At 45.1% G+C, this 12875-nt stretch overlaps 4 protein-coding genes across 4 annotated transcripts; 2 read left to right on the top strand and 2 right to left on the bottom strand.

Moving 5' to 3' along the window:
• Positions 1-1113: 1113 nt before the first annotated feature.
• TrAtP1_003779 (uncharacterized protein) lies at positions 1114-2922 on the bottom strand. Its single transcript, XM_014088160.2, has 2 exons — positions 2373-2922; positions 1114-2284 (listed from the first exon to the last, which is right to left on the bottom strand). The coding sequence occupies exons 1-2, from the start codon at positions 2733-2735 to the stop codon at positions 1271-1273; spliced, it is 1377 nt and encodes a 458-aa protein (XP_013943635.2). The 5' UTR covers positions 2736-2922; the 3' UTR covers positions 1114-1270.
• Positions 2923-5129: 2207 nt separating this feature from the next.
• On the top strand, positions 5130-6398 carry TrAtP1_003778 (uncharacterized protein; the record flags this gene model as incomplete). Its single annotated transcript, XM_014088159.2, has 1 exon — positions 5130-6398. The coding sequence occupies one exon, from the start codon at positions 5130-5132 to the stop codon at positions 6396-6398; it is 1269 nt and encodes a 422-aa protein (XP_013943634.2).
• A 598-nt stretch (positions 6399-6996) lies between these two features.
• On the top strand, positions 6997-11318 carry TrAtP1_003777 (uncharacterized protein). Its single transcript, XM_066112028.1, has 3 exons — positions 6997-8799; positions 8861-8947; positions 9009-11318. Exons 1-3 carry the CDS (start codon positions 7132-7134, stop codon positions 11244-11246), a joined length of 3993 nt encoding a protein of 1330 aa, XP_065968110.1. The 5' UTR covers positions 6997-7131; the 3' UTR covers positions 11247-11318.
• A 91-nt stretch (positions 11319-11409) lies between these two features.
• Positions 11410-12875, bottom strand: TrAtP1_003776 (uncharacterized protein; the record flags this gene model as incomplete). Its single annotated transcript, XM_014088157.3, has 3 exons — positions 11410-11810; positions 11906-11995; positions 12050-12875. 3 exons carry the CDS (start codon positions 12873-12875, stop codon positions 11410-11412), a joined length of 1317 nt encoding a protein of 438 aa, XP_013943632.1.

The following is a 12875-nucleotide window of genomic DNA, read 5'->3' as shown; positions in this document are numbered from 1 at the left end:
AATAATTTTACAAAGTACAAAAGAACAAGATTATGCTTAGATATTAAAACTACCCCGCTTGAAATTGTTACTGAAAGTACGTCATAAGCTTCAACTATTTACTGTTCTATGTTTGAACTATATTATCTGCCCACCACTATACATCATGTTGTGTGTTGGCGAGCCAAGGACATTTTTTCGAGTGCAGAACGGCACAACCCTTCCGGATGGGTATCACCCCCCTCACCTATCTTCTAGGACCGGATGGATACAAACACTTTCCTTTGTTTCGTATGACACGTAGTGAACGCTGACTTTGAATCTGCAACTCCTACCCTCCTATTGCCCAGACGGGCTTCATGTAAGTAACTTACTTAGTGGACGTTAACAAAAAAACAAAAAAACAATACATTGTGTTGTGTATCCACCACTCTCTATTCTATTATCTATCTATTACTATAGATTTACACTACTACATTACGTATGCATTATCATCTCTTTGTATTCTACTACCTACACATATAGAAGTAAGGATTACCTCGCCTAGAAATTAGTACTGTAAATATAATTAGGGATCACGATGCGATTACAAATAGAAGAGCAAAAGAACTCGGTGCATGCCCTCGGATATCATCCGCGACATCTTACAACGACGGAAAGCTGGAGGATAATTTAAGGAGAGCCAATCCGTATCTCACTCTAAAAGGAATAAAATCTTGGTTGAAAATTACTATCAGAGTCAGAAGAATTCTTGGGCATAGAAAACCATATAGTACGGATTGAACATAGGCGGGAGTCCATGGTGTCCTTTCTTCCAGACACTGCAGAGGAAGATTTTGAGAGATGTATAGAAGACTGGATTACTCTTCACAGAAATAATATCGGAGGGCTTACTAAGATACTTCCAGGATATTTTAGGCCAAGGATAGCATTCAACGAGTCAGGGGAGGATGTGTTGAGGAAAATGAACATGGATTACATATTATTCTGATCCTACATTCCATTTTTCATTAGTTCAATGTTAAATCTGTGTATATTGGCGTCTCGTATAATATCCAAGGATGCCTTGAATCAGCACGCGCTTTTATATATATATATTTATAATTCTTTTTTTATTTATTTATATGTGTACAAGTGCGTTGGCCACATAACGATATCATTTCTCTATCAAAGTAACGTGTATCGACTACAATCACTGAATTTCGCAATGAGCAAGAGATACAACATTAGAAAGAACTTTTTTATGTTGGTCATTCGGCAAATCCAACCGAACCAAGTTAACCAAATGCCATCAGGGAACTGTCAACTTGGTCGACTTTCTAGAAGCTCTTCCTCCAAAGCCCCATCCTATCTGGTGCGCAATAGTAATGGATACTTCCAATTCATCTGCCCACGCCCATACTAACCCCGGATTCTTTTGGAACATGCGACCTGCGGCAATCAAGTCCAGGGGAGTATCATCGGGATCTTCACTGCCGCTTATAAGCTTCTGCGCTACCTCTCCTGTCTTGATACTTCCCACAGAGCTGACCAGCATGGAAGATTGTACTGCGGCCTTTATCTTTTTGGCAAACGGTGCTTGGTAGCCAGGACCGCCGATGACCTTCTGCTGCACATGATTGCCGCCAGTTGATACATCCAGCACATCAACACCACGTTCGGCGAAGAGTTTGGCGAGCTTGACGCTCTCATCAATGGTCCAGCTTGGCCCGCCTCTCCACTCTGGGTTCGTATCAAGCCAGTCAGTGGCGCTGATGCGCACAAACAATGGCATTCCCTTTGGTAGAATCATCCGCGTAGCTTCAACAAGTTCCAGTGCTAGGCGAGCACGATTCTCAAAGCTTCCACCGTACTGGTCCGTTCGCTTGTTGACAGCCGGAGACAGAAAGCTGGAAACAAGATAGCCGTGCGCAAAGTGCAGCTCAATGACATCGAAGCCGGCGCGAAGGGCACGGCGAACGCCGGAGAGGAAGTCATGCTTGAAGCGAGCAATCTCAGCGAGGCTCATGGCACGCGGCTTTGGGTAATGCTCGTTGAAGGCCTCGTTGCTTGGTCCAACGACATCATCCGGCCAGCCACCAACTGCTTCGGTTGCTGTTGCGCCGGAGCTGAGCCAAGGTGCAACGGTGGAAGCCTTGCGTCCAGCATGAGCCAGCTGAATGCCAATGTGTCCATTCTGACTGTGGGCGAAATCTACATGCTTCTTTAGAGTATCGATGTGCGCATCAAGCCATATGCCTGAATCTTCGGGTGTGATGCGGCCATTAGCCTGCACAGCAGTGGCCTCAATCATCATAAGTCCAGGCTATTATTATACGTATCAGCATTTGTAAACATCCAATTCATGGAATAGATGAAGAGGCGAGAACATAGCCAGAACGCCAGAGACTTACACCACGCTGAGCCATGCCGCCATAGTGAGTGATGTGCCAAGGCGTATGAAACCCTTCATGTGCGCTGTACTGGCACATGGGACTCACCCAAATGCGATTTGGCAGCTCTATATCGCGTATCTTCAGAGGAGTAAACAGCTTAGGCACGGGTTTACCGGATGGCTGAGGCTGAACAGCGCTTCCGGGCACAGGATCCTGCTCAGGCGTGTAGAAGGAAACGCCTTTGGCGGCAGCATTGGAGATGGGTCCTGCACATTTGGCTTGCTTCTCCGGCGCCGGTGTTCCAGCGCGCGAGACTGTAATTCCGTGATGGGGATGGCAGATGTGCGGGTGTGCGATGCGCTGTGTGAGATAGGCAGCCATATTGACACAATACGATGTAGGCTCAGATGAAGATGAAGTAGAGTAGTGGCGGTTTGTTTGAGTGTGAAGAAAGAAGATGAAGTGGGAGATTCATAGGGACTCGGTTGGAATTCTAGTAGTTATAAGTCACTATAAGAACATGGCTGAAGCATAATATGGTCTAAACGTGAGGTGTTGCATTCGCCAAATATATCGGCAGCTTCGGACGTGGCGCCTCAAAGAAAAAGTTAATCTCTAGAGCTTCTACCCGTGTCGCCCTAATCCAAAGTAGTTTAGCAGCCAAATGTTATTCCATGACACTCAGGCCGCAGTTAAACATGGCAATATCTTCTCAGGTTTCGGATGCGATAACATGTTAATCGCCTTTTCTATTTGTAGCAGTTTGACAAAGTGATCAACAGTTGCCATCTTCGACATACAAAAGAATGAGGCAAGAGATGAGTGGCATTTGGGTTATGAGGACATTTGGGTTATGAGGACGAATAAGCTATGTGCTTATGAAGACTTGTTTCTTTACTCTAACTATAGAGACAATATTGCTCAATGCTAAAGCTACTAGGCTGCCGAGCCAATCGCCGTCCGTGGTGGCTTCAAGTAGCCCAATAGAAACACAAGTTGAAAGCTAGCAGTTCCATAATACGAAATGAGAGAACCTTGGCGTCGTGTATAATACGGATATAATCGTCATACATTAGGTCCTTCTAGGTCAATAGTCTACCGCTAAAACTAAAGACTCGTTTATGAATCGGAACTTGAAAACAACTACATACAAGCGGGTAACATTATCCTCTCATTTTACAAGCCTTCATCTACCCAAATCCCACAAAGGAACAAAAGCGAAGTGGCATCAGAATGAGGCAATCCGCGAAGCAGTAATTCGATGTTAAAAGCAGTATTGAAGTTGGTAGAATGTTTTCTTGTTCATGCCATTGTCAAAATGCAAGGAGGTGCATGTAACAACGAACGCAGGGTTGAATAGCTAGCGTTTCCATCTATATGAAGTCAAGTCTCTACGCTTGGTCCACCAAAAGCAGAACGCGTAAACATTGCTGTTATTCTTTTTTTATTAATTTTATTTGTATATGATCAAGTTAGAACCTGTGATTCCTCTAGCGCCGCCCGGCGAATATACCTACAACTCCAGTCCTTCATTGCGAATCTGTGCACATCAGCAGCGCCTACGTTCTTTTCACAACGCTTCCATTACTATTAAGAGCGCTGGCGCAACCAGATTTCCCTTCTTGTATCAACAGTGATCATACGCATGATCTTCACTTGCAGCTGCAAGATGCAGGCATACACTAATTATAATTACATAGTTTCGGTCGGCATGGGTTTATTAAATAGCATCTGCTTAGTTCATTCGCATTTGGAACAAGAAATAGATTGATGAGCAAGTTTTCTTTATAGCCAGCACTTCTTGGGGTTATATAGCCAAAATATTACGTACATTTGCTGGCTGCTTATTCACACTTAAATTATGGCCGACTTCGAGCGGCATATTAAAAGTGCCCAGGCAGTAAAAGATAGAAGAGTGAGCATTAACCAGTCATGTATTCAATTTGGCTGAATTAACCATCTCTTAGACAGCTAGTCTCCATTTAAATCTCGAGGGTAGAGTAGAGTCGCATCAACACTTTTGCCGGCCGTGCATAGTGGCAGGGTTAATTAACATTGAGCGATTCTTTTTTGCCATTTTCCTCCAGATCCCGTCTAACTTCCGCAATAAGACAACTCAATTTTGGCAATAGTACTAGCAGTATAATGCGCGCGGCCTCAGGGCCGATGTAACATGGGCAGCTCCCTGTCCGAGGCTCAATGGCTGAATAAGTCGAATTCAGGCATAATCAACCCCTGCTACACGCCACATCTCTAATTTCGCCCTTGCATCTATGCATATGTATGAGATATGAGCTTGTTGATCGCAATTTCGACGTTTAGCTTGTAAAGGCTACGTGAAGAAAAATAAGAGTTTACTATGCAAACGAAGAGGGCATGATATATGTGCTTCAAAGATTGTAGCATCGTGGAGGCTATGTGGAAAGCGCCAGTATTCTGAGGGACACTGTAATTGATGCTTCATGAGTACAGATAGCCAAAAGGTTCGGACTTTCCGCTTGGCACTACAACTTCATATGGCTATTTAGTTGAGGGATTTAAGCATTCGAAACTCTCCCATCACGCATACTCGAAGAGTAATAGCCTAAACAAATATATATCACACTGATGCTATGGGTATAAAGCTACCTTGCAGTCCGATATTTCTCAACCACAGCAGTGCTGTTACAGTATCCTTTAGCTTTGGGTAGACACTTGTTCTTTTCCATTACTTCAGTTCATTCACTGCACCAACGACCAGTTGCTACTCACATTGTTCCCATTTGCATAGCCGTCATGATTAACAACAAGGCGGCGCTGCTGTTTGCAGCCTATGCTGGAGTGAGTGGTGTTGCGGCACAGCAGCAGACCACCTGGGGACAATGTGGAGGACAAGGCTATTCAGGCCCGACAAGTTGTGTTTCTGGAGCGGCCTGCTCAACAATTAATCCTTACTATGCCCAGTGTATACCTGCTACCGGCATAATCACCAGCACCACCACCAGAGCTACATCAGCTACATCAACACTAAAATCAACCACAGCCTCGGCATCAAGTACGCCTCCGCCGTCCAATGGCTCAGGCACCCAGTTTGCCGGTATCAACATTGCAGGATTCGACTTTAGTTGCTCCACTGACGGAACTTGCAATGTGAGCGGTGCCTACCCACCGCTGAAGAACTACGACGGCGCAAACAACTATCCAGATGGCGTTGGGCAGATGCAGCATTTCGTCAAAGACGACGGATTCAACATCTTCCGTCTTCCCGTCGGCTGGCAGTATCTAGTCAATGCTACTCTTGGCGCCACTCTCAACCCTACCAATCTGGGTTACTATGATCAACTTGTCCAGGGATGCCTGGATACGGGTGCATACTGCATCATTGACATTCACAACTATGCCCGCTGGAACACTGGAATCATTGGCCAAGGCGGTCCTACAAACGCCCAGTTTGTTAACCTTTGGACCCAAATAGCCACCAAGTACGCCTCAGAGCCAAAGATTTGGTTCGGCGTCATGAATGAGCCCCACGATGTCAACATCACCACCTGGGCCGCCACCGTGCAGCTTGTTGTTACCGCAATCCGCAATGCGGGTGCTACCTCACAGTACATCTCACTTCCTGGTACTGACTGGCAGTCTGCTGGAAGCATCATTACTGATGGTGGTGTCGCGGCTCTGGGTGCCATCACCAACCCTGATGGCTCAAAGACCAACCTCATTTTCGATGTGCACAAGTACTTGGATTCCGACAACTCTGGCACCAACTCGGTGTGTGTTACGGACAATGTCGATTCCGCATTTGCGCCACTGGCTACCTGGCTTCGTTCGAATAACCGCAAGGCCATTTTGACTGAGACCGGCGGCGGCAATACTCCATCGTGTGAACAGTATCTTTGCCAGCAGATCCAGTACCTCAACCAGAATGCCGATGTTTACATGGGATACGTTGGCTGGGCTGCCGGTTCGTTTGATCCCGGCTACCCATTGGCAGAGACGCCGGTCCAGAATGCAGATGGCAGCTGGACTGATCAGCCTTTGGTATCGCTTTGCCTTGCTCGATGATACAATCTTGTATATAGCAAATAAATAGTCTTTCAATTTATCAGCTTCGTTTATACTTGTATGCGTATGCATATTTGCGTCATATAAATACCGATAGATGAAATTGATCTTTTGACTTTCTTCTATGTTGCTTCAATGTATTTTCACCGAAGCTATGACACGCTGCTGTGGCTCAAATAATGGAAGAGAAAACTGAAGAAAGAGGCTGGCAGAATCCTGAGTGTTCTGCTTCAGATGAGTGGTGTACATGTACTAGTTGACGAAATACAGTACATTGAGAAGCAACAACAATTGAGAACCCAAAAATCATGCCATCTTATCGCAAATCCAGCTTCTATACTTTAGACCTCACCTTTCTCATCATTTTTCGGAGACTGGCAATCTGTAGCAGTCGAGTACTATGTACAGGTAAGCGGCCACCGGCTGGTACATACCCATGTCTAAACGCACGGAAACTGGCTCAGGCCAACGCGTTTATGCCAAGTCTCGGGCCAATAAGAACGTCAGAGACAAGCAGGCAGCGGATGGATTTACTTGGCTGTTGATGCTCCCGACAAATCCCCGACTATCGATGCATCCTTAGACCTGCAAAGCTACCCCGCACACGATCCAGAGAAGCTGATGCGCAGTTAGTTTCTTCATCCTAGAAGATGCCACTTGATGCAATACTTTTTGGTGACACCAAATGATATAACCAAATCATTAGCACATTCATGATTCAGTTCATTTTGCAATGGAACAACAGCAGGGGCGCCACCTTTCCGGTAACCATCTTCACGATAACCATCTTCACAATAACCATTTTCACGATAACAATACAATCCACCAAGGCGATGTTGTTCATAACCACTGGTCCAGAGAGCAAGAAGACGCAAAGGCCCAGTGTCTATCGGACTTGCGAATAACAGATCCCCGCGACGATAAACTTCGCATAGAGAGTACAAAGGGCGGTTTACTTGAAGGTTCATACAGCTGGATCTTCGAACACAGTGATTTCCAACAATGGCACGACAACAAAGACCGCCCTCTGCTCTGGATAAAGGGCGACCCCGGCAAGGGCAAGACGATGCTCCTCTGTGGAATTATCAACCAGTTGTCCAAGCAACGCAGTCCCAAGACATTAATCACCTATTCTTTCTGCCAGGCTGACGATTCGGACACCAATAGCGCGACTGCGGTGCTTCGACGTTTGATCTATTTGGCCATAGACGAGCAGCCACAGCTCATCTCCCATATACAAAGCCAATACAGGCACGGAAAGAAGACCATTTTTGAAGACATCAATGCTTGGACTGCATTGTCTAAAATCTTCTCAGCTATACTTAATGACACAAGCTTAGACCAGAGCTTTGTTATTATTGACGCACTCGATGAATGCGCAACAGATTTATGGAAGCTCCTTGACTTCATCAACACAAAATCCACTCTATTTCCTCAAGTAAAGTGGGTCGTATCGAGCCGCAATTGGCCAGAGATTGAAGAAAGTTTCAATTCTTCTGCAAATCAGCAAACAAGGCTATGCCTAGAACTCAATGACAAGTCTATCACTACGGCTGTTGATATATACATCAAGCATCAAGTTGAACGGTTGAAGCTTAGGAAAAAAATTTCAAAAGAAATACAGCGCACTCTCTTACACGAATTATCCACCAAATCTAACAACACCTTCCTTTGGGTTTCCCTGGTCTGTCAGAATCTGGAAAAGCCCAACTCGCTTGATATCCTTGAAAAGCTAGATGAATTTCCACCTGGGCTTGATTCGGTATACGAGAGGATGATAAAGCAAATAAATGATTTAGGCGGCATTAACACAAAGTACTGCTTTCAGACCCTTGGCATCATATTGCTTGTATATCGGCCTATTACATTGGTCGAGCTCGGCTGCCTTTTCAAGCGTAACGACGGTAATCCTGCAACTGCTGAATTGATTTCCAATATGATAGCACTTTGCGGCTCGTTCCTAACTATACGAGAAGGAAAGGTCTATATTATACATCAATCGGCGAAAGACTATTTAATTGCTGCTGCTTCTACTGGCTCCCAACTTAGCTATGCCGATATCCACAATATTATCTTTGAACAGTCGATCAAAGCCATGTCCGTTATACTAAAACGGAACATGTATAATTCGGACCCCCTTGGACTTCCAACATCTCAGATTAAGCGGCCAGATCCTGATCCTTTGGAACCCATACATTATTCTTGTACACATTGGGCCAACCATTTTTGCGATATGCATCGCAGTAATGGTAATCTTTATTATGAGAAACACAATCAACAGCATCAGATAGCTCTCAGCTTCCTTCGAAAGTATTTTCTATATTGGCTCGAAGCTTTGGGCCTCATTGAATGCATAGAAGACGGGGTCACCTCGATACTAAGACTGGAGAATTTACCACGTGTAAGTATAAATCATGTATGCATATATCCTGCGTTGATTGAGCCAGAGCTGATTTCAATAGAAAATGCCAGCACGCAACTTACTTACGGAGTTAACGTCGTTGATGGGAGGTCCTCGGACTTTAAGGAAATTAAAGGATGCTATCAAAGTGAGTATGTTAAAACAAAAACGATAAAAGATAAGTCGGACCAATAAATGGAAAATCGCAGGCCCGTCTGTCGCCAAGCCGTCAAGTATCAACCCAAAAATCGTTGGATCATCTACTGCCCAACTTCCAGTTATTTAAGCTTGTACAAGATGCACAGCGATTTGTCCAGCAGAACAGTTCAATAATTGCATATAACCCTCTCCAGGTTTATGCATCAGCGCTTATATTCAGTCCATCGAATAGCATAATACGCAAATTATTTGAAACTGAAGAACCAAAGTGGCTAAAAGTTAAGCCTAATGTGGATCGCAATTGGACTAATTGTTTGCGAACAATTTCTCACCGTAACATGACGGTTGACTCTGTTGCTTTCTTTGCAAAGGACTATCTTGCTTCAGCGTCATGGGATGGAAAACTAAGGTTCTTGAATGCGACAACAGGCAGCGAACGGTACACAGTTGATAACGGCTATGACACCCGCTGCATCGCTTTTTCAGCAGATGGCCGATACCTCGCAGCTGGCTTTGGAACTCTATCTATAAATATCTGGGATGTTACAACAGGCAAGAAACAGCAAACTTTTCAAAGCGAGAAGCAAACAGATGAAGACTATCGTGGTTGGGTCGTTTCAGTTGCCTTTTCAATAGACGGCCGTTATCTCGCTTGGGGGGCGACTGATGGGTTCATAAGGATCTGGGATGTTATTTCAAGCGAAGAAAAGCAAATACTCGAGGGTCATAGGGGCTGCATTAATTCAGTCGCCTTTTCAACACGCCATCACCTCGCTTCAGGATCATATGATGGGACTGTAAAAATATGGGATGTAACAGGCAAAGAACATCATACACTCAAGGGCCATAAGTATTCAGTTCGATCAGTTGCTTTCTCAGCGGATGGCCAATACCTGGCCTCTGGATCAGCTGATGTGATCAAAATATGGGATGCAATAACAGGCAAAGAGAAGCGAACCGTTAAAATTAACATTAATGACAAAGGTCGAATTTCCATGACCTTTTCAACCGATTGTCAATATCTCGCCTTTGCAAGCCATGAGACCATCAAAATCTGGAACATGACAACGGGCAAAGAGCACCAAACACTCCAAGGCAGAAGTGTCTTCTGGTCGATTGCCTTCTCGACAAATTGCTATTATCTAGCTGCAGGGCAAAATGATCATTCAGTAACGATCTGGGAAATGACAGGGGGCAAAGAAAGGCATATATCCGATAACTATAAAATTAACTCGGTTGTCCTCTCAGCAGATGGCAATTATCTCGCCTCTGGGGGTAACAATAGGGTTATACGAATATGGGACACAACAACAGGCAAAGAGCGTCAAACGCTCAAGGGCCACAGTGGATTAATTCTATCAGTTGCTTTCTCCGTGGACGGTCGATACCTAGCCTCAGTATCATGGGATAATACCATACAAATATGGGATGCAATAACAGGTAAAAGACAGCGATCAATTGGGAACATTTCTCCTCCTTTCCATTGCTCTATTTCTTTTTCCCAGGATGGCTGCTATCTTGCTTTAGGCTTGATTCGCAATATAGCCATCTGGGATGTAGAAACGGGCAAACTCTACCAAACAATTAAAACCGGTGGGAGTGATTCCAGCTTGCTTACCTTCTCAGCTGATGGCCGCTACCTTGCCTCAGCGGCAGATGGTACCAATCCTCATGCCCATGAATCCGATGATATGGCTATAAGAATCTGGGAAATAGAAACTGGAAAAGAACAGTATATCCTCCAGGGCCATAGCAAATCGGTTACCGCAATTGCTTTCTCACCAGATAATCGATATCTCGCCTCAGGGTCAACAGATGGGACTATCAACGTTTGGAATATAAGAACGGGTGCAGTGTTGCAAATAACTAAGAAAGAGACTTTGATACGCACCATATCATTTGATGTTGCAGCTTCATGTCTGCGTACTGAAACAGATTCTATATATCTCGACATGGATTGTCTTTCTACAGTTACGTCTCGAGTTATATCTCCAGCTACCAGTTCGGCCAAAGATGAATGCAAAAATCGGCGTGTTGTTAATATCACTAAGAATGGAAATGATGTAGGCTACGGCCTAAGTCTTGATACACGCTGGATTACCTGGAACGGCCATGCTATACTGCGGCTTCCGCATGAATACCGGTCTCTCAAAACCATTGTGCGGCCTTTATCGACTTCTACATCAACACAATCACCAATGAAGGACGTGGTCATTGCTCTAGGATCTCTTTCTGGAAGAGTAGTGATAATGAGGGTGCCGGGCTCAGGACCATACTCAATGTTGTAATTCTATTTTGAGCAAAATTGTTGGATAACAAAGGAGAGTTCAAGAACGATTCAATATTTCTACATCTTTCAACTAAATAAAAGCCTAGACTTTACATAACGTTCATTTTGTGTCTAGCTCTTCCTGTTCACTCATCACTAATCCTAGATTTGCTACACGATATCTAGCTGGACAGACACTGAGAGTAGTACGGATTCGAGTATTTGCAGGTGCCTGATGAACAGCACGTAGCACCGCTCCAACCGGTGCCGCCGCATTGTCCATACAGAGGAGAGCAGCTGCCAGTAGGACCAGATGGGGGCTTCGATGTGCTCGTGGCCTTGCTCGTGGTCGTGCTTGAAGCTGGAGGAGGTGGAGTTCCGCCATTGATGGCCGCCACATGGTCTGTAACCAAGCATGTGAAGTCTGAAGTGCCATAGTAGACAGTATTTCCATCGTCAGATGACTGGCCGTTGGAAAGGGTATCACCCCACTGCCACAATAGATCGGCAGCCATGCCTTTGCTCGCCAGAGCAGTCTGTTGCCACGGAGACTCGATAGCACAGTGATTAGTTGTTGCGCCGTCTAGTCGTCAGGCATTGGGTCAGCTAGTGGTTCATACCACCGTCTCCTTCGTTTTTGTTTTGTATAGCTGTAGGAACGGGTAGAGAATAACTTACATTCTTCCAACATGCATGGCTTGCCTGATGCCACGCATGCTTGAGCATGGGTTTCAATCCAGCTACTACCCCAATCGTAAGCTTCACCCCCTAGAAAGGATATTAGTAACAGTTTTGTCTCTTATCTTTTCGTCAGAAACTCACAAGAATTCGGATACAGGTGAAGAGTGCTAAAGTCGAGCGTAGTAATGTTCATGTAGCTAGCAAAGTCTGTGCCTTCGCCGTATGTATATGGGTAAGAACCATCTGATCCAGTAGCGAGGCCCAGTCCTTCGTCTCCAAGTGTTACCAGATGGTTTGAATCGAGGCTCTTAATGTACTGAGAGACACTTGAAGCCCAGTTCCAGACAACACTGGTGGCACAACCGTTGCAGCGAGGCTCGTTGGCCAACTCCCAAGCAAAAATAGCAGTCGAGTTGGTATAGCGACTAACCACTGCTTGGATATACTTGCGGTATTGAGCTTGCGCAGCGGTATTAGTATACCAGGAAGTCGCATTGCCTCCAAAAGCGTTTACATAGGCGTTGATTCCTCCATAGTCATTCCAGTTGTTGACAAAGTTAATAATGAGCTTAAGACCATTTGTTTCAGCCGACTGAACGACGTAGTCAAGATTTCCCAGTCCAGTGGACCCGGTATTAATTGTCGAACCTGATGCTGATAGCAGCTGGAACCAAATATTTCCAGTCCCAGGCTGTTGGTTAACATCGTTAAATCCCCATATACGGACAATTTTAAGGCCAGAAGAAGCCATGTGGCCAAAAGTTGTATCGATATCGGCATGGTTGGTGAGGAATGAACACCAGTAGCAGTTGGTGCCTGCAAAGTAACCTGTTTTACCATCAATGTTGAATTGGAGGCCCGATACTGTCACATAGCTGCTGGCGCGTGGCGATACGGATTGCAACGGTGTAGCCAGCACCGAAGTTGCAGCCAACAGGGCTAGGGCCTGGCTCTTTAGAAACTTCAT

Source organism: Trichoderma atroviride, chromosome 2 (genome assembly GCF_020647795.1).
Source record: "Trichoderma atroviride chromosome 2, complete sequence".
Lineage (NCBI taxonomy): Eukaryota > Fungi > Ascomycota > Sordariomycetes > Hypocreales > Hypocreaceae > Trichoderma > Trichoderma atroviride.
Note: the sequence above shows the minus strand (reverse complement) of the source record. Positions and strands in the feature narration are given on the sequence as shown.